The sequence below is a fragment of the Balaenoptera physalus genome (genome assembly GCF_965194825.1).
Source record: "Balaenoptera physalus genome assembly, chromosome: 1".
Lineage (NCBI taxonomy): Eukaryota > Metazoa > Chordata > Mammalia > Artiodactyla > Balaenopteridae > Balaenoptera > Balaenoptera physalus.
In genome coordinates this window covers 88,946,451-88,966,527 of record NC_138882.1, presented here as the reverse complement: position 1 = coordinate 88,966,527, position 20,077 = coordinate 88,946,451, and the positions used below count along the sequence as shown (strand labels likewise).

Below are 20,077 nucleotides of genomic sequence, written 5' to 3'. Positions count from 1 at the left end.
TACTCTTACACGCACGCGCGCACACACACACACACACACACACACCCTCTTTGTCCGTTGACTATCATACCATTTTTACCTAGGCGAGATTATACGATTCCTCTCTCTCTCTCTCTGTCCACCCTACAGTGGCTCAGAACTCAAGGATGGGGAAACAGAAGCAAGAAGTAGAAGAAAATGGATGAAATGCACCTGGTGAGATAAAAGTTAGGCCCCCAAGGAAAAACTGTGAGTGGTCAAGACATAGGAAGCTTGAAAGAGGGACAGTTAATCTATTGGGATATATCTGCTGATGGTGGAGGGAGGGATTCTTTGTAGGAATCTTAAGTTAAAGAATTTGAGGATGGACATAGGGGAGACTGAGGGAAATGAAAACCTATCAGATGGCTTAAAACCTTCAGGACATGGGACACTTGCCTTTTCTTCTACAACCACAGTTGGTCTCCTGGAAAGAAGGTGGCTGGAACCTCGAAGTATCCCCTAGATCATTATAGCTATAGTTAGCATCACCCTCCCTCCCTATTCCTCATTCCCCACACCCTCCACCCCCAGCAGAAGTGACAAAACAGAGACTTCTGAACACATTTATTTGATATGTCGAGTGGAGAGAGGAGTGATTTAGGGTTACTCCCCACTTCTACCTGTGGGGGTGTTCATAAGCTCAGACAGACAGAACAGCAGCTTTGAGCCCATGACCCTCCTCATGGAAAAATGAGACAACCTGTTGTATTGGTTGGGGGAACAGGATGGGAAGAAAAAGCAGGAAGCTGAGAAGTAAAGCTGAGAGCAGGAAGGGCAGCAGCAGAACTGAGGCTGGGGATTGCTGCAGGAAATTCCCAAGGAGAGTGAAGAAGATATCCTGAAAAGTGGTTAGGGCTGGAAGCAGGGTGTGAACAAGGAGCCAAGCCTGGAGAGACAAGCAAGACCTGCAGAATGGGGTGGGATATTCACGAAGAGGGTAGAGTGTCCAAAATCATGAGCGGGCTGTGTTGCAGGGCATACATGGAAAGCAAGGGATTACTATTGCAGGAGGTCAAAGAGATTGGAGACTACCCATAAGTAGGGGCTCCCTAACGCTTCTGAACAAATGCGAGTGAGCTTGGGACCCTTTTGGGGCCCTAGCACAAATGGTCCTGTGTGTGAGTAATTCCCATATGCATGTGAAGTGGACAGGGCATGAGTGCATGTGTCTATATGACCAATAAATAAGAGTACTTACCCTTCCCTGCAAGTAACGAGTACTGTGCTTGTAGACACATGTTTACCCATGTGTGCGTGCACCGAGCCCATGAGCACATGCAACAGACCCCTATGTCCGAGGTGTGTGTGTGAGCTGGTTCCTCTACCCTTCCCAAGGTCTTGATCCCCACCCTCCTTGGCTCCTCTCACTCCTCTCAGCGCCCAGGCTCCCCTGGCCCGCCTAGACTCTGGAAGCCCCCTAGCAGGCGGATCTGCTCAGTCTGCATGGAGTGGCGCCTCACCAACTTGCGCTTGGTCCTGGGAGAGCCTGGCGCCCCCGCCTGGGGAGGGGCGGGCAGCGAGGGCGCCCGACCTCCGGGTTGGGGGCGAATGTCAGGGATGGGAGGGTGGGGGCTGACATTGAGCGGGGGCAGGAAACCAGGCCGTGTTTGCGCGATGTGGTCCAGAAGCAACGTCCCCGAGCCCCTCCGCTCCAGCAACCCCGGACTCCGCCTCCGCCCGCTCAGCGGAGACACAGCCCCAGGCAGACTCTCCTGGGACTGGCGCGGGGAGGGAACAGAGCCGGCTGGAGGGAGGGTCAGCGGGGAGGCGCTGTATCTGCGGCGCTCCAGGGACGGGCGGCTGCACTCCGGCGAGTCGGGGCAAAGATTTCCGGGGATATCGAGCTCCACCGGCTCCATGCGGCTCAGTTTCTGCCTCAGCCCTGAAGGGGGACCAGGCTCCTGAGCTTCTGGCGCTGTGTTTCGGCGCGAGAGAGGACCCCCACCCGTCACTTTCTCCGCCCACGGGGGCGGGTCCTCTGGGCCTTCAGTGCTATGACGTCTGGAAAGACGCGGTCGACCTGTCAGGGTCAGGCCGTTGAATTCGGTGGTCAGGCGCTCAATCCCCGGCCTCCCTTCGGCAGGAGGGACCGGTTGAGGAGGGGCCACTAGGCCCCAAGGCTCGGAGTTGAGCCTTTTGAGTGGTTTCGGAGGATGACGGGGTGGTTTGGGGAGTGGCTCAGAAGGGGAGGGGTCATCGGGGGGCTTAGGAAGAGGGAATTCAAATACGTCCCGCTTCTCCTCTTCTTCCTGGGCGCGAGGGGATAACAATCCCTGTCCTCCTACTCCTGCAGTCTGCAGTTGGATTTCCGAAGGCGACGTGCAGACCCCCGGGCTAGGATGAGCGGGAGCGGGGTCCTCCACCCCCGGGGACGGTGGGGAATTGAGATACTGCCGGGTCTTCTTGGTGCCCGAGGGCGAGGTGTCGGTGGTGATGATGATGACCTCCGTGCCCTTGGCCTTACAGGCGTCCAGCAGCGTGGCAAGGGTCTCGCGATCCCCGCGGTCCAGGGCGTGGACAAGCGCCGAGGCGCCAGCGTGATCTCGGACTGAAGGGTCTGCGCCATGGGCAAGGAGCAGGGAGGCCACCGCTGCGCCCCCGCCGCCGGCGCAAGCGTGCATAAGCGCCGTGCGCCCTAGGCGATCTGCGATGTTGGGGTCCGCGCCTTGCTCCAGAAGGTAGCGTACCATGCGCGCCTTGTTCTGGGGGTCGTCGTAGCGGGCCCGACAGGCCGCCATTAGCGCAGTCTCCCCTTGGGCATCACCCTCATTCACGTAGGCGCCCCCCTCCAGAAGCAAACGGGCCAAGCGTAGCTTACCCTGACCCACAGCCCGAAGAAGAGCGTGGCCCTCGGTGTGCAGCATAGCTGCCGCTGGGGCGAAAGCACCGATGGAGCCGGGACTGGGGCCTGCCGAGGATGGCTAGGGGAGTGGGGGTGGTGGCTGGCAGAGGCCCGAAGGCTCAGTGGCGAAGCCAATCCCTGCAAAAAAGAGAAAGATCTTATTTACTGATTCAGGCAGGGAAACTGAGGCACTGGTGGAAGGACCGGCGTGGGGCGGGGGAGACCTCCCCGGCACTGCACACAGTCCTTCTTCTAACTCCTGCCTTGAGCCGCCCCCATCCCCCCAGCGCATGCCTGAGGAGGTGGGAAGGGTGCACCCGCACTGAAGGACGAGCGCCAGCGCAAATGCGTACGTGCACGCGCAGGGATATCCGCACCGCCACCCTCACCCCACGGCTTATCAGACCTTTCCAGCATCCCCCTTTTCTTATCCGTACTTGGAATCCCCCTTCCTAGGATGCTGAACGCCACCCCCCGACACACATGCACCCATACGTTCACACACAGTCCCATTCCTAACCTCTTTTAGGTTGCCACAGCCCCACAAACTGAATGGGGGGAGGGAGGCAGCTTGCGTTTGGGACCTAAAACGGGTGGGGGGAGAATTGCGGGTTTCTTTTGCCCCTGCTACATTCCGCATCACTCCTTGCTCTTTCCCCTTCCCAGGTTGTGCACCCAAATAGATACCTGTAAGTCTGCAGAATCTCCTCCGGGCCAGGACTGAGGCCAGGGCCACGGGGCAGCTGGGGTGGCGGAGCCGGGTTCCTGGGGGCCCACATGGCGTGGGGGTGGGCACCCGGATTCCCTGGGTGTCAGTATCTGCGCCCGGGCACAGAATCCTGGTCCCTCCTCCCGGTGCGCCCCGGGCACAGCGCCGGCTCGGGAGGAGAGAAGCTGGGGGGGGGGGGGGGCGGAGCTCTGCCTCTCTATTTATAGCCTAGTCTCTGAGGGTGGGGGCGTCGGGCACCAAACCGTTACCCCACCCATGCACACATAAACCCTCAAAAGCTAGAGGCTCCAATCCTGACTTCCCTTGCTTAGCCGACCTCCCCTCAGTCACAACAAACCTAAGTGTTCCTTAGGAGACTCCTCCGCGACCCAGACTGGGACCATCCTAGTTCTTCGCTGAGCTTCAGCAGATCCCCATTCTCCGAGCTTGGTGTGTTGATGAGCGCCTGTGCGCCAGATCTGACCTGCCACACACAGCACATGGCACACTGTGCAGAGGGGTTGAGAGAGGCGATGGCGATCCACAGCCGGAGTCCTTACTGTGCAGAAAGAGGCAAGAGTTGTGGCTGCCTTCTCGTAGTTTAAATGTCAGGGGGAGCTGGAGTCACACAGCGATACATCTTCATTCCACCTCCCCCAAAACGGAACATGTACCACAAATAAACTTGGACCTCAGCTCCCTTGTACAGACCTCTTAGATAAGTATGAGGAGGTTGGATATCTGGGGTCATTTTTAGATACAGCAAGGGGCATTCCCAGTTGTCTCCTCTCCATATTCTTGGAGGGGTGGGAAGGAGAGAGATAAAAAAGGGGCAGAGAAGAGTGAACCTTGTAACACATCCTCTCTCATTGCATCTCTTTACTCTCAGTCTTGCTTAGACTCATTATTTCTCCATCTCACTTAAAGGTCTCTGTTTGAATCGCTCCTTAAAGTCTTCTTCTCCCTGTCTGTAGCAGTCGGTTTCTCTCACTGTCTGTCTCTGCCTCTCCTCACCATCTGCCCTGTCTCCATGGTTACCATAGCTTCCATCTGCATATTTTAGGAATGAGTTTGTGTCCAGCTGGAAGGCATCAGGGGGAGTGGGAGGGGGAGTGAGAAAAAAATCCTAAGGATTTGGAAAACTCACCTGAGGTAATTCAGAGGCTGGAGGCCACCAGAAGCAAGATACAATGTTCCTGGAGAAGGGGGAGAGAGAAATATTTGCAGGGAAGCTACCCATTTTTACTAGCTGCCATTTATTGGAAACCAACCATGTGCCAAGTACTTTACATACATTATCTCCAATCCTCACAACAACACTATAAAGTAGGAATTATTTTCTTGTTATAGATGAAGAAACTGAGACTTAGTAAAGTTAAGCAAGTTCTCCAGAGCCTCACAGCTCTGTTTCTGTCCTATTCCAAAGACTTGGTGCTTGCCACTCCACCTACAGCCTTCCCAGTCCAGAGGCTTCACTCCCAGGGCCATTTTCTCTGATGTCTGGGTTATTGTTCTTGACTAACTCCTATATCTACTCCTTAGTTCTTGACTAACTTCTATCTCTACTCTAAACTCTTTCCCTCTGCTTGTTTTTTGCGAAAGTGGGACTCCTCCTCCCACCGTGCCCCCTTTTACCAAGGGCTAGGAGGAGCTGGAAGGCAGTGGGAAATGCAGGAAACACTGGATTCCTTCCCTGTCTCCTCAACTCTGGTTATCTGATTCCTAATCCTTCCTTTCCCAAACCCTCTTTCCATCTTCTCACGGACATGGCAGCAACCCACAGGAAAATATTTTTCTAGAAAAGAAATAGTCATTGATGGTGCTGGAGGGAGGCAGTGCAGGATCGACGGGAAGGTTGGAGTAACGGAGGAGAGGCCCAGTGCGAAGACAGAATCACAAAAAGAACGACCCCCTAAGAAGCAGGTTTCACAGAGGTTCATTTCTCTGTGGAAGCTCCCTCAACAGAGTCCCTCGGTGAGATGTGAGAGTCAGGTTCCCTCTGTGAGCTGTCGCTAGCCAGGGAGATCCTCCATCTGAGATGAGGTGTGAAATGACTGACCGCTGGTTGATTCTGCAACTCCATCTCTCTCCTCACCCGGCTTCTCTAGCCTGAGTTCCAGCGAACTCTCTCCCTCCCTCCCCTCCTCGGCTTCAAGTGGGCGGACCTCCCTCCTCGGCTTCTCCAAGATTGGCCGGGAGAACTCACCAATGGGGAGCTCTGGGAGGCGGACCTAGAACGCCAACAGCTTGAGGAAGACCAGCAAATTTCAAGTTGGCTGCAGCGTGTTTTCCGCGTGGGGGAGGGGCAGCAGGTAAGGCCCCGACTCGGTGGCTCTGACCTGATTCCGTTCCACACCTTCCGAACTAGTTCACCAGGGCCAAGCTGCTAGATAGATAGACAACGCTTTCCGGCAGCCTGTTGGATCACCCCCCTTCTAGTTGCCTACCCTTTTCCTCTGGGCTCCCATTGCTCTGTTGATTGTATACCAGAGAACCGTAGTTTTCTTTCGCGCAAAGGGGAGATATATTAAAGGAGAAAGTGAAAGACTCACTCTGGTACCTCTGACTCTTTGCTATGGCGTCAGCTTCCCCTAAATCTATTACTATTAAGAGCCTGATAAACTCCTGTTATCTATCAAGACTCTGATGAAATGTTACCTTTACCTGTAGCTTTCCTGGATCACCTTTTTTTGCAGAATTAATTGTTCCCCAGTCTGACGATAACATTTTAGGCATACCTCTGTTGGAGCACTTAGTGCTCAATCCCTCTTTAATGTTTCTGTTCTTTTTAGAATATAAGGTTTTGTAGGGCAGGTTCTAATATTTAATACACAGTGCCCAATAAAGGTTAATTGGATGGAATTGATTGGGGAGGAAGAATTTAAACTCCTGATGTAATTAGGGAAAAATTAATAAAAGATAAAACAAAATACAATACAGTATATAATTATGACCTCTTAAATTAGTGGTTCATAATATAATTGCTCCCACAGTCCAGAGAAGGGAGAAAGCTAAGAGGACTGGGATGGTGAGGGGAGGCTTTAGGAATCACAAAGTCTTAAGTTTGGAACAGACCTTAGAAATCATGTATTCATTCATTCATTCATTTTTAAGCAAATATTTATTGAGCATCTACTATATGCCAGACATAATGCTAGACAATGGGGATCATAGTGAATCCTCTACTTTAGATATGCATCCTTCCTTTGATAAACCATATTTAGTAAATGGTTATCCAGCTTCAGTTTAAACTTCTTAGTAAGAGAACTTCCTATCTCACTTTGTTCTTCAATCAATATCTAACAAATAAAACAAATACGTGGCTCAACAAAATGCATTCCACATTTCCACTGTAAAAGAGGAAGAGCTGTCCTAGTGGTAACATTCTTAAAGATAAAGAAAATCATCCCTTTTGTTTTCTGATTATAGAAGTAATATACATTTATCCTAGAAAACTTGGAAATACATAAAGATATAAAATATCTATTATTTCATGACCGTGATATAGTGTTATTATTTTAATATGTATCTTTTCAATTTACTTTCTGCTTGTATACATATGTATACATCTGTGTGTTTGTGTATATATTACACACATAGGGCCATACAACAAATACAACTTTATATCATGCTTCCCCCACTTTACATTATATTGTGAACATTTTTCTGCCTTTAAATATTATTTGAAATAATTATTATGTCTACATAATAGTCTAAGATGGATGTTTGTTTTTTTTTTAACCATTTATTTTTTTGTTGGACCATTTAGGTTATTTCAGAATTTGTGCTACCATGGATAGCTCTTTGATAAACATGCTTTTACTTATATCTCTGACTATATATCTGATGATTTCTTTAGGATAAGTGTTTAAAGTGGGATTACTGGGGTTGAGGATATGAACTTTTAAAAGGCTGTAGATTCAAGTGGTCAAATTGCTCCCCCAAAAGACTGTGTTCGTAGTCCTTCCAGTAAGGTATGAGAGTGTCCATCTCAAAAAAACCCATGGCAGCCTGATTATTTTTTAAATCTTTGTCAATTTGATAGGTAAAGAATGGTTTTATTGGCTATTCTTTTCTTAATTGCCTATTTGCACATTTATTCTATTCATGTTCTTTGCACATTTATTCTATTGGGATGATTTTTTTTTCGTTTGGATTTCCATGAATTCTAATATGAGTGTTAACTCCTTGTCTTATTTATTACAAATATAGCAAACTGTAAACATTAGAGTGCTCCAGGCCTCAGTCCCTGGATCTCTTCTTTTCTCTCTTCACATCCACTCCTTTAGGCATCTCACCGCAGTCTCATGGCTTGAAACATTTGTATACTGAGAACGCCACTAGAATGTAAGCTCCATTTAAACTCCATGGGTGCAGGAGTTTTTTGTCCATTTTGCTCACTGATACATCCCTAGCACTTAGAACAGTGCCTGGCACTTAATAAGAACTCAGTTAAGTATTCACTGAATGAAATTAGATGGTTTTTAAATTATTATTATTCCCATTTTACAGATAAGGAAACAGGTTTACAGTTATTAAATAAATTGCTGAAGGTTGTATAGCTAGAAAATGGCTGAACTGGGATTCAAATCCATGTTCTTAACCACTGCATGTACTGCCTTTCTTAAATTTGTTGTAACTGTTTTTCTGTATGTTCTGTTGAAACCTGATTCATAGTAACTTCTACCACATCACACAGTTATGCTTAATTGGGAATGAGTGTAATGTATATAAGATGTTGTTGTTTGCAGGGGAAGGAGAGAACAGGGGTAAACACTAAGGAGGGTTGATGTTTACGGAGGAGCAGTCTCGGACCAGGTTATGGGAAACCTTAAACATCTTCAAGAATTTAGACTCAATCACAATCTTAAATAGAAGAGACTCATTGTAGATTCCTGAGCTGAGTGGGGTACAGATAGTTTACAGTTTCCCAACCACCAGTTTAGTGCCTTAATTAACTAAAATTTTGTCTTCTTCTTTTTACCCCACATCCTTGAGGGTCACTTGGTTAGTATGTGGAAATGGAGTTAGATTTGTCTAACCTCAAAGCTCATGGCTTTTTCTTAACTCCTCACTGCTTTGCAATCAAAACAGCTGCTGTCTCCACTGCTAGAACTGTATCTATCGGGTGGAAAGACACCTAAGCCGGCTAGTTAGTGTCTTTTCCCTTGAAAGGGCCTGAAGACATGGTGGCCAATTCTTACTACTTCTCTAGTGTCCGTAAGACATCCTCTCTCCTCTAATGTGTTCTTTAAGTCAGATCACAGTTTAATCTATTAACTAACAGCCATCTTTTCCTGACATTTTTCTTGGCGCTTGGACATGAAACTTTCCAAATTCCTCAGGCACACATTTTCCCACCTCTCCTTCCTGTTACATATTGTTAATCTCATCTACTATGCTGTTTTACTATATTTTTAATTTTTTTAATGAATATTTTTCTCTTATTACAAAAGCAGCACCTATTCAGTACAGAAAAAAAAAAAAACCCATAAAATACACATCATCAAAAAAACCCAAAAACCCATCACCTCCGATTAACCAATGTTAATTTTTGTTGTATATCCTTCAAGAACAACTTTTTAATTCATATATCTGGGTGGGTGTATGTGTTTGACAAAATAGATTACCTTGTACATATTTTAAAATCTTTTTTCCCCCTAACTAATCTTTAGTGGAGTGCATTTTGTTGAGCCATGTATTTCTTGTTTTATTTGTTGGGTATTGATTGAAGAACAAATATCCAAAAATGGAATGACCTGCAAAGTGAGAGAGGGGGTTCTCTTATTAAAAAGTTTAAATTGAAGGTGGATAACAATTTACTAAATATGGTTTACCAAAGGAAGGATGCAGGTCTAAAGTAGAGGATTCAATATGATCCCCATTGTCTAGCATTGCGTCTGGCATATGGTAGATGCTCAATAAATATTTGTTGAAAGAATGAATGAATGAATACATGATATCTAAGGTCTGTTCCAAACTTGAGACCTTGTGATTCCTAAAGCCTCCCCTCACCATCCCAGTCCTCTTAGCTTTCCGTGAGAGGAATTATATTATGAATCACTAATTTAAGAGATCATAATTCTATACTATATTGTCTCTTATTGTTCCATAGCTAACATATTGTTAGTATGTACCCTTAATAGGATGTGATGAAAATGGCTCTTTATCTCTGTGATCTTCCTCCCTGAAACACACAACCCCAGTCTAATCAAGAGAAGAACATCAGAAAAATTCAAACAGAGGAACATCCTATAATACACCTAACCAGTACTCCTTAAAACTGTACTGAAAGACAAGGAATGTCTGAGAAACTGTGAATTTTGAATTGCTACTCAAGTTTCTTTCTTTTTTTATTAAGAAAGTTTATTTCTTAAAACAGTTTGAGATTTACAGAAAAACTGAGCAGATAGTACCATAAGTTTCCATATGCCCTGGCACCAGTTTCCCCTATTATTAATGTCATATATTAATATGGTATATTTGTTATAATTAATGAACAAATATTGATACATTATAATTATTCAAGGTCCATACTTGATTTGGAGTTCCTTAGTTTTACCTAAAGCTCTTTTTCTGTTCCAGGATCCCATCCAGGATACCACATTACATTTAGTTATCATGGCCCTACTATGTATTGAATATGTCTATACATACATATACTTACATGCACAAACATATATGTATATGTATGTATACATACATAAATGAAATTGAAAGGATACATGCAAATACTAATAATGATTATTACTACATCACGGTCATGAAATAATAGGTATTTTTATATATACCTTTGTGTTTTTCCAAGTTTTCTAGAATAAATATATACTACTTCTATAATTAGAAAACAAAAGGAATGGTTTTCTTTGTTTTTATGAAGGCCACCACTAGGACAGCTCTCTCTCTTTTACAGTGGAAGTGTGAACTTTCCTTGTTTTTGATGACCTTGACAGTTTTGAAGAGTACTGGTCAGGTATATTATAGGATGCTCCTCTGTTGGAATTTGTTGGCTTTTTTCTCCTGATTAGACTGGGGTTATCAGTTTGGGGGAAGAGGATATCACATCATATTAAGGGTACATAGTAACAATATGATTTAATTTTGTTCATGTTGAAACCTTGGTCATCTAACTGAAGTAATGCTTGTCCAGTTCTGCACTGTAAAGTTACTCCCCCCACCGTTCCAAAATTGTTTTGGACAAAATTCCCTATACACAGACCATACTTAAGGAGTGGGGAATTACACTCTCCCTTTTTAGGGTGGAATCTACATAATTTATTTGGAATTCTGCATGAGAAATTTGTTTTTTCTCTACCATGTATTAATTTGTTCAAACGTTTATTTATATCAGTATGGTCTCTTGGATATTTATTTTATACTTTGGTGTTATAATCCAATACTACTTTACTTTATTGCTCAAATTGTTCAGGCTTTGGCCATTGGGAGCTCTTTCAGTCGACTCTTATGCCCCTTTGACACAGCCCCATCAATATGTGTGTTGTTTTTTTGAGCACTTTCTTACTTTCTGGCACTACAAGATGCTTCAGTCTCATCCTGTATACTTCCTGCCCCAGTCCTAGAATCGGCCATTTCTCCAAGAAGCCCTGGTTCCTTTTATTGGAAAATGGTATTAGGGGCCAAGATCTGGGTGCTAGGTATCTTCCCTGCTACTGGGATTTCATTTCCTTCAAGTTTCATTTTCATTTGATGACTTTCTTTATCCCCCATGCTATCTGACTGGCTTCTCAAAAATGATGACAAGAGGCAAAGTTCAGTTACGGTAGCAGGAGGAGCTTTCAATTCATCACAGTTGATCACAGTGCAATGGGCTGCCTTGGAGGAAAATGGACACCTCTCTTTAGGAAAATGCCACCAGAAGCTGAATGACCAACAACTTACAGAGGGTAGTACTGTAGTGGGAGGGTGTTTGGGCTAGAAGACTCCATGGGTCCTTCCAATTCTAAGATTCTGTGTTTCCAGGTGGTGTTTAAAAAGATCAACTTGATTGTAATGGCTCTTCTCACATATACACCCCCACCTCCAATCAAATGACAGTGAGACTGATGACTCATTCCTGTTCCCTCCCAGTGTCTGGCACACTACCTTTTTCATGGTAGATGCTTAATAAATGTTTTGCTGAAATGCAGTGCATTAGATTGAGTTTAGGCCTGGTTGGGTTTGGAAAGTGAGGGAGAGAAAGAATTCAAAGATCATATGTAGATATGCAGATGGTGATAAACATCAAATTAACTTAGGGGCGTAGGAAAGTTTTATCCAAGGGTCTAGTCACTTTCCTCTTTGTGCTGCAGTTCCCCCATATTGCACTTATCTGTCCTCTTGGAACCGTGTCTCATCCATATTTTATATTTTTAGAAATACCTTGCTTGGCACTATGCCTTCTCAAAATTTGTTGAATTAAACTGGCTTTTCAGGTCTCTGGGAGAAAAGATTGAGTGTCTTGTACCTCCCTGGCTTCCTGTCCGTTCTACTGTACTTTTTCTCTTTGTTTTTGTCTTTATCAGGTTTTTCCTATTGGATGTCTGAATCCCCAGGCCGCCTCCATCATGGCCAGCCGGGGTGGGGGCCGGGGTCGTGGCCGTGGCCAGTTGACCTTCAGCATGGAGGCTGTGGGCATTGGGAAGGGGGATGCTTTGCCCCCACCCACTCTGCAGCCTTCTCCACTCTTCCCTGTGAGTGTCTCCCCTCCTTTCCCAAGACTCCCATATGCCCCTGGCTGACTGTGTATGATCCTGGATTCCTCCTGAGCCATCATAAAATCATCCTCATCTTGTCCCTCCCTGTCTGTATACTCCCAACTTATATGGGATGTTTTCCAGACAAGGAAGTGTCTACCCTCACTTTTTATGTTTTCAGCTCCCCAGCTTTCAAAATGCTGTGTTGCTCCGCCCATTTGCCTTGGTCCTCTGCTCAGTGGGAGCATTTGATTGAATTGTGGGGAGAGGAGAGGCCCTCCCAGATTTGTACTCCAGCATTTTCTCCCTGAATTGACCATTGCCTCTGCCTCCTTAGCCCTTGGAGTTCCGTCCAGTGCCTCTGCCCTCAGGAGAGGAAGGGGAATATGTCCTGGCACTGAAGCAGGAGCTTCGAGGGGCCATGAGGCAGCTCCCCTACTTCATCCGGCCTGCTGTCCCCAAGAGAGGTCAGTTGGAATCCTAGTATCATGTTCTGAGTGCCTTCCATGAGTAGTGCCCTATACTTAGCACCGCTGGGGCCCAGAGAGGCCAGAAGAGGCACAGAAAGCTCACTGCCTAACTGGGGAGACCACAGTAATTACCCCTGCATTTGAAGTGCATTATGGTATCCATGGTTTGTTTTGAGTCTCACAATAGTCTTGGAAAGTAGGAGGTTAAGTATTAAGATGCCCATTTTACAGATATAAATGGGGAGATGTATTAAAATTTTTAACAATCTGGATATTGCAGGTACCAACCAATCAGAAGGACTTGAGGAGGGGTCTCTGAGAAGCTCTGTAATTAAAATATTACCCCTTTGGTTTGTGGATCATGGAGAGGTCAGGGAGCCAGGAGGGACTGGAGAACAGGGTGTAGTTGGGAGGTCTGGGATAGTGGATATTTACCAACTGGTGTGGAAGTACAGTATTTCAATGTATTGACAACCAGTGCTTTCCTACTAAGCCCTAGAAGCTAAAGTTCAGAGAGATGAAACACTTGCCTAACTTAGTCCCATTAACAGGGAGTAAAGGGAACACTGAAACCCTCGTTTCTTGCTCTAGTATACTTTCCACTGTACCACACTACCAGTCAATATAGCCATGCCTTTGCATTAAGGGAGATAACAAAAACATTGTAATTTGAGGTGGCAAAAGGACAGGTTAGAAGAGTGTTGAATGTCCTCATGGAAGCTGACCCCCTGGGCTCTGGGTCTGGGGTGAGGAAAAAGACAATTTCTGAGTTTTGAGAGGGCTGGACCTCAGGAAGAACCCTGTTCTAGGGCTCTGAAAGGATAAAACTTTGACCCTTGACCTCTGATCCCTCAGATGTGGAGCGTTACTCAGACAAATATCAGATGTCAGGGCCGATTGACAACGCCATAGATTGGAACCCTGGTAGGTGATGGGCCCTTTCATTGACCTCCCTTCTTTCAAATGCTTGAGATGCCTCAAGCCACAAGCCACCACCCTATCCACCCTCCTCTGTCTCCACCTTCACCCTATTCAGGAGCCTTAGATGTGCTCCAAAACACTCTCAGACTCTACCTAAAAGCCTATTAAATGGCCCCCACTCTGGAGGCATCCAAGCCACAGTTTTGTTCCAAGCAACTTTGACCCAGCCCCTTCCTTCCTCACCCTTAACCCTGATCCTTACCTGTCCTTTAAAAGAGTCATCATTCATAGGACACCCCAGGGCAGAGTCTTGCTGACTTCTACATTCCTGCTATTCCTAGATTGGCGACGTCTACCCCGGGAGCTAAAGATCCGAGTACGGAAGCTACAGAAGGAGAGTGAGTGTATCTGGAAAAAAGAGGGAAAAGAGAGGTTTCCTTCATCAGCTGTAGGGCCAAGGCTGCTGGTGGTCTTGCCTGCCCTCCCAATTCCTACCTACCCAGTCTACCCAGTATTGTTGCTGGGTGCCATGATGGCCACATGAGGGCAGCAGAGTGACATGGTCTATGCAAGAGGGTGGGGTAGAAAGCTATCTAGGAAGTTTGCTCTGATGGTTCACCTTTTGATCCTCTCACCAGGGACCACCATTCTACTCCCCAAGAGGCCCCCTAAGACCACAGAAGATAAGGAGGAAACAATACAGAAACTAGAGGTAAGGAAGAAATGTGCATAGAGACCACCTGGGCGCCAGATTCATTCCTCCCCTTTGGCCCATGTGTGCCTCAATTTTTCCCTTCTGCGAGCTGAGTTTCTCTTCCTATTCATCCTCACATAAGACCCTGGAGAAGAAGGAAGAAGAAGTGACTTCAGAGGAAGATGAGGAGAAAGAAGAAGAAGAAGAGAAGGAAGAGGAAGAAGAAGAGGAGTATGATGAAGAAGAGCATGAAGAGGTGAAGGGGACCTCCTTTCATTGTCAGGCCCCCTTTCTTCCACTCATAAGCTCTGGGATCTCAACTTCAGAAGGCTGGAGGGCCAAAGGAGATAGTGCCTCCAAAGGATAGCGTCCTCCACTTTACCTGTCCCTAGGCTCTTCTCAAGAGTGAACTACAGCTTGAATGCAGAGTGAACTATAGGCCTGGAATGCTGTGATTGGGAGGGGAGGGGACTGGTACACAGGGAGGAAAGAGAATGCTGAAAGCATGCCGACATACCTTTCTTCCTTCCTTTCTTTCTATTTCAGGAAACTGATTACATCATGTCATATTTTGACAATGGAGAGGACTTTGGGGGTGACAGTGATGACAATATGGATGAGGCTATATACTGAAGAAGGACTCTAAACAATACCCTGGACATTCATATCTTTCTTGATTTGGGACACAGCGAGTAACTGTCCCCTATTATTTGGTTTTGTGGACAAGCAAATCATTTGCTCAGAATCCACATAATCTGTTTGGTCCCTGGAGATAGGAATAGAGAGTGACAACAGATAGCTCTCTTTTCTTCCCTTCCCCTCCCTCTCTCCTGTAGTATTGTATCACCTCTGATATCTTGGGGAAAGGACAGAGGACCAATGTCTTAATTGTATGAAAGGGAGAAAGGAGGGTCGAAAGAAGGCCTGGAGTCATTAGAGCTGAGACAGCTGTGCACATGCCCCTACCCATTTATAGTTCTTTGTGGAGATAATTGGGGGTGCGAGCAGTTAGGAGGAATATGGCCAGTTTTATATTTTTAAATAAAATGTTTTTATCTGTCTCTTTGTCCAGAGTGAAACCTAGTGGGAGAGGGCTGGAGGAATGAAGGGGATGCCTAGTAAGCCATTCTTCTCTCCTCACCTGTTAAGAGTCCAGTGTGACACACTGGGGGTTACAGCCTTTCTGTCCTTTGCCCCTTCCCTCCTACCCCCATGGTGGGACACCTAATCCCCATCTGGCTCTGCCAAGGCACATTCAGGAGCTCATCTGCAGGGCTGCGCAGAGAGAGTTGTATACAGCCCACGCCCTGAAGACCAGCTGGCTTCTGGGCTTCTGGTCCTCAGGCAGTGGGGACGACACGATTCACGTGTGTTCACAGGGGCACAGGCCCTCACTTTCCCACGCTTGACCTTGATCTTGTCCTTGTTTACAAGGAATGATTACAGCTATTTTTGTGGGGAGAGTCAAGAAAGCCAGGTGTGGGGAGGGAGTAGGGGGGAAGTGCTGATTCTTCTTCAGCACACTCGCCCTCTTCCAGGCCCTGGAGACCCCACTTTGAAAGGTGTGTCTGTGAAGCAGGAGCCCCCTAAATATCCGATTCTCCACTTCTGGAAGCTGCTGCGTGGCTGAGTTGCAGTTTCCCTTCTGTGGAATTTAGTTAGCCTTTCTCTCACTCCCTTCTTGTGGGGAGGGGGAGGGGGTAGGCAGTGTTGCTTTACAGGAAGTAAGGAGGGTGCGGAGGAAGGGGGTGACTTAGGGACACTCAGCTCTGAGAGGTGCTTTCTCACCCACACAGTTCTCCCTTGGGTGAGGTCACTTCCCTGGGCTCTGATTGGCTTCCGAGGAAGCCCTAGATGTACTGATTGGTTCCAGCCACTTGACATGCAACAGTCACGGGCGAGCTGCGTGTCCAGAATAGGGACTGGATAAGGAGGCAGGCACAGATAGCTGGGATGCTGTCATAGCGACCTTACTAAACATTTGAAAGCCATAAAGATGGGATGCAGGAGAATCTTCAAGAAATTCCCCAGCCACATTCAGGTAGGCAGACTGAATTCCCTGTGGCATCAAGTGATAGAGACTGGCAATCTAATGTTAGATACTTCTGACCCAATTCTAAAGAATGAATAGGGGCTGTGACTGCATTGAGGGAAAGCACCTTAAAAGCCTGGTTTGGGTGTGGTAGTAAGTGTTAAGGTAGAAGGAGCCAAGAGAACAGAGAAGGAAACAAGAATAGAAATAGAACATTCCAGAGTTATTGAGCAATTTGGATGATTGATGTGCTTCCTTTTCTAGTTCTCTTAGGTATTGTGTGAGTGGAGTAGGGGGAGGGGCCAGGGGACCTGTCACTGGGGTTTCCCATAGTCACACTGTAACCTGTGATTGTGGCTAGGGAGAAATTAGCAGTAAACAAAAATAAAAGACCCTGGAAAATTTCCTTTTACCTTTCTCCCCTGCATATACACACATACCAGACCTAATCTGGTTAACTATGTTTGTGTCTATGTTGGGGGCACAATTGACCTCCAAAATCCCACCTAATGCCAGCATGTGTACTTAAAAGAGTGGGAACAAAGAAGATTCTAGACAAGAGACAGTAGCGGAGAACTGAACACACCCCTGCCCCCGCCTCTATACACACACATCCTTTTCCCATGAAACAGGGGAAGGATAAAGGTTAGAGTGGCCTCTTGGGATCAGTTGTACTTCCTCAAAGACAAAGTGTCAGAGAGATCAGACCATTCTTGGACTCTTTCCTATCTGGCCTCCTGCCCTTCCTGGCAGGTGACCTTGCTGAACAAAGCCAGAGACAGGGGACCCAGCAGCTTCCCCAGATTCTGGAACAGTTCCAGGAATGAGCTAGACTGTTTCCATTGACCTTTCCCCTACTTTCCATAGGTTCTTTTGGGCAGGCTGAGGCGGAAGCCTAAGACTCAGTAAATAGAGTCAGGGCTGCTAGACCTCTGGAGGACCACCTGAGAGGGTAGAGGTCCAGGCACTACTTGCAAACGTTTAGAGAGGCCCCACGCGGTTCTTGCTCAGCCCTGTACTGCGTGCCTGCTTATGTTGAACAGATTGCTCCCGTGCCCACAGCCTAGGCTGCTCTGGCCCCAGGCAGGGTAGGTTCTCAGTCAAGAATCCTATCCTTCCATACCCCATGTTCCATCCCTAGCCTACTGGTCCCCTCCCACCTTGGGCAGGAAGCTTGAGATTGGGGTCTGCAAATTTAAGCTCAGGGACTCAAGTGATTTGAGGGAGGGCTGAATGACAGACCTGGATACAACATGCAGTTTAGAAGATTGGGAGTAGAGACCAAAGAAAACTGGAGGGTCAAATATTGGGTGGACAGGACACCCATGGTTGGTGAGGTGAAGACACGTATTTTCCTCAATTCATTTTTATTGCTGTTTGAACTTTGAAAGGAAGGAAGGGTGGTTTGTAGGCCTAAGCTAGTTTAAGAACTAAGCCAAAGGGAAAGCTGCCATCTCAACTGGGCAAAGCACTGGTTTACGGTCCTAGTTTCACCACTCCATAGCTTTGTACCCTTGGGAAAGTCATCTAGTCTCCAAGCGTCAAATTCCTCATGTATGAAAGAGAATTTGAGTTAGATGTCCACTAGGGAATCCTTCAAGCTGATGTTGATCCACCTGCAAGAATCCAAATGGTTCTGAGAGCAAAGGTCAGGATGTGTCCAACTTTTGCTGAATTCATTCCATCTGCTGGATTTCCCCACCTTATTCTCAGCTGGGCAGGCTAAACATACCTCAGGCAACTAGCCAATCCTTTCCAGGAACCTGCTTCAGCCCAAGTAGCAGAAGGATCAGCAAGTCCATTAGCTAGCAAGGAAGGAGACACCACTGCAGCAGAGTTCAAGGTCACAGTCAGCAAGCCAGGACTCAAATCAAGCAGGCCACCAAGGAATTTCTGACTGAGGAAGGGGCCTGTGGGGCAGGTTCTCCCTATCTCCCCTCATGTAGCATGTCTGGCCAGAGGACAGAGAAGAGAAATGAGCTGGACAGGAATAGTTCAGTTAGCTAATCTGGCCAGACCAGTGGTGACCCTTTCTCCACTGACCTTTCCCCTAATGAGGCTCACTTCTTCCCCAAGGTCATTTGGGACCAGAAAGTGGGAAATAACAAGTTCTAGTTTCCTAGTATCGACTCAGAAAGGTCTTTGCCTTATCCCTAACGGACTTAATTTGCCATTTTGTACTCCGGAGGGAAGGGAGGTTCCCCCTGCAACTCTAATGGGAGTCAGTGGAAAGACAGTGATCCAACCCTAATTGCAGGACCTGAGAGGCTAAGTGTGATCACCCTGGGCACCCAAAATTTGGGGGGAAGGAATCCAGGGATTCCTCAGACCCAGTCCTGACCAGTGCAGGGAGGGGCTATGCCCCAGTGACCTCTGACTCTGGGACTGTTCTCCATTCTCAAACCTCTCCTCCTCCTGGGATTCTCAGCTGTGGGCTGAGGTTCCCAAGACTTGGACCCCTGCCTCTCCTTGAATCTTCTCCATTCTCTAACTCCATTTCCCTTGGTATAAAATAGACAAGGAGAAATATCCAAATCCTGTCTCTTACGTTCTCTGTTACACTCAGGGCAGCCTTAATAGCGCTAGAATAGGAAGGAGGTTAGACCTGTCTTTGCCTTACCCAAAAGGATGGGGGGGGACAAACTAACCTGAGTCAGGGACACAGATCTGGGATATTTCCTATCTTGGAGAGAATAGATGAAATCCCATGTGGACAGGGAAAGAAGCCCTGGTACTCATCCTCCTTATGCTCTGCTATGGCCAGAGAAGTAGCCATTCTAGAGGGGAAATTCCCTCATCTAAGGAGGTCAAGGTAACTCTTTTACCTCATTTTTCGTGGGCAGGGGTGGTAAGAGGATGTGAAACAAAGATGGGCTCAGTGAGAGGAAGGACAAATGCTGACTGGTCCTTTTCTCAGCCCTCTGCTTCCTGTCTCCAAGCCTCTCTCTTGGCCCTTGGACAGTCTTTCTTGTCTGACCATACTTGGATGCTCTTGGCCCCTCACCTCTCCCTTACTTGGCTCCCGTTTTGAGACTTGCTTTCCATCCTGAGCCACCATTCTAACACCTGTCCAGAGCTATCAGGGATGTTTATAAACCTCTCAGGAGCTGGACTGGGCCAGGTCAGGAGGGGTGGCTAAGAGCCAGAAAGAGAGCTTGTCACTCAGACTCATTCTTATTGTCTTTCAGATTCCTTTCCTTTTCTGACTCTCTAACCACGTCTTTCTTTCCATGTCTCTCTTTGCCTCATGTCTTTAGCATTATGCTACTTAAATTAGGTTATCAATGGGTTATGTGGTGAGGAATATTTGGAGCCACAGACTACACATCTTCCAGAATGTCAATTTTACTTTTCAGATTTGCTGGGGGAAGATAAATTATTCTTATACTAAAATTACACAAATATATTATGCAGTGTGAATCAAAATTTGCACTTTTTAGACATAAAACTGGTACTTCAAAGACATTTTTGGCTTGTGACAGGCTACTTTGGACTGTTCCAGAAGCCCGGGGGAAAATTCAGTTTCCCTAATCTTAGGGGTCCTTCAGAGGAAATATTTGAGAAGCTCTACTTAGAGCAGAGGTGACAACCTAAGGCAAAAACCTTAACACCAGACAAGAGCCAAGGGTATAAAGGAGTGAAGCAGGTGAGTGTAATGCAATAGGGAGTGGTGAGAACTGGCAGATATAAGTCTG

General features: G+C 46.8%; 2 protein-coding genes across 13 annotated transcripts; one reads left to right on the top strand and one right to left on the bottom strand.

Annotated features, from left to right (window-relative positions):
- Positions 1–570: 570 nt before the first annotated feature.
- On the bottom strand, positions 571–14,004 carry ANKRD34A (ankyrin repeat domain 34A). 7 transcript variants are annotated; one of them, XM_082459312.1, is made up of 4 exons: positions 13,919–14,004; positions 4,720–4,768; positions 3,551–4,131; positions 571–3,001 (listed from the first exon to the last, which is right to left on the bottom strand). In XM_082459312.1, exon 4 carries the CDS (start codon positions 2,883–2,885, stop codon positions 1,395–1,397), a length of 1,491 nt encoding a protein of 496 aa, XP_082315438.1. In that variant the 5' UTR covers positions 2,886–3,001; positions 3,551–4,131; positions 4,720–4,768; positions 13,919–14,004; the 3' UTR covers positions 571–1,394. The 7 variants fall into 7 exon arrangements, with proteins under 7 accessions (XP_082315438.1, XP_082315437.1, XP_082315439.1 ...); XM_082459311.1 differs by lacking the exon at positions 13,919–14,004 and adding an exon at positions 5,632–5,690; XM_082459313.1 differs by lacking the exon at positions 13,919–14,004 and adding an exon at positions 4,284–4,369 and having other exon boundaries at positions 4,720–5,143.
- Positions 2,565–15,411, top strand: POLR3GL (RNA polymerase III subunit GL). 6 transcript variants are annotated; one of them, XM_082460316.1, is made up of 8 exons: positions 2,565–2,699; positions 12,095–12,262; positions 12,603–12,732; positions 13,591–13,659; positions 13,998–14,054; positions 14,295–14,368; positions 14,493–14,606; positions 14,897–15,411. In XM_082460316.1, the coding sequence occupies exons 2-8, from the start codon at positions 12,137–12,139 to the stop codon at positions 14,981–14,983; spliced, it is 657 nt and encodes a 218-aa protein (XP_082316442.1). In that variant the 5' UTR covers positions 2,565–2,699; positions 12,095–12,136; the 3' UTR covers positions 14,984–15,411. The 6 variants fall into 6 exon arrangements, with proteins under 6 accessions (XP_082316442.1, XP_082316445.1, XP_082316444.1 ...); XM_082460315.1 differs by lacking the exon at positions 2,565–2,699 and adding an exon at positions 5,757–5,884; XM_082460319.1 differs by lacking the exon at positions 12,603–12,732.
- Positions 15,412–20,077: the final 4,666 nt, after the last annotated feature.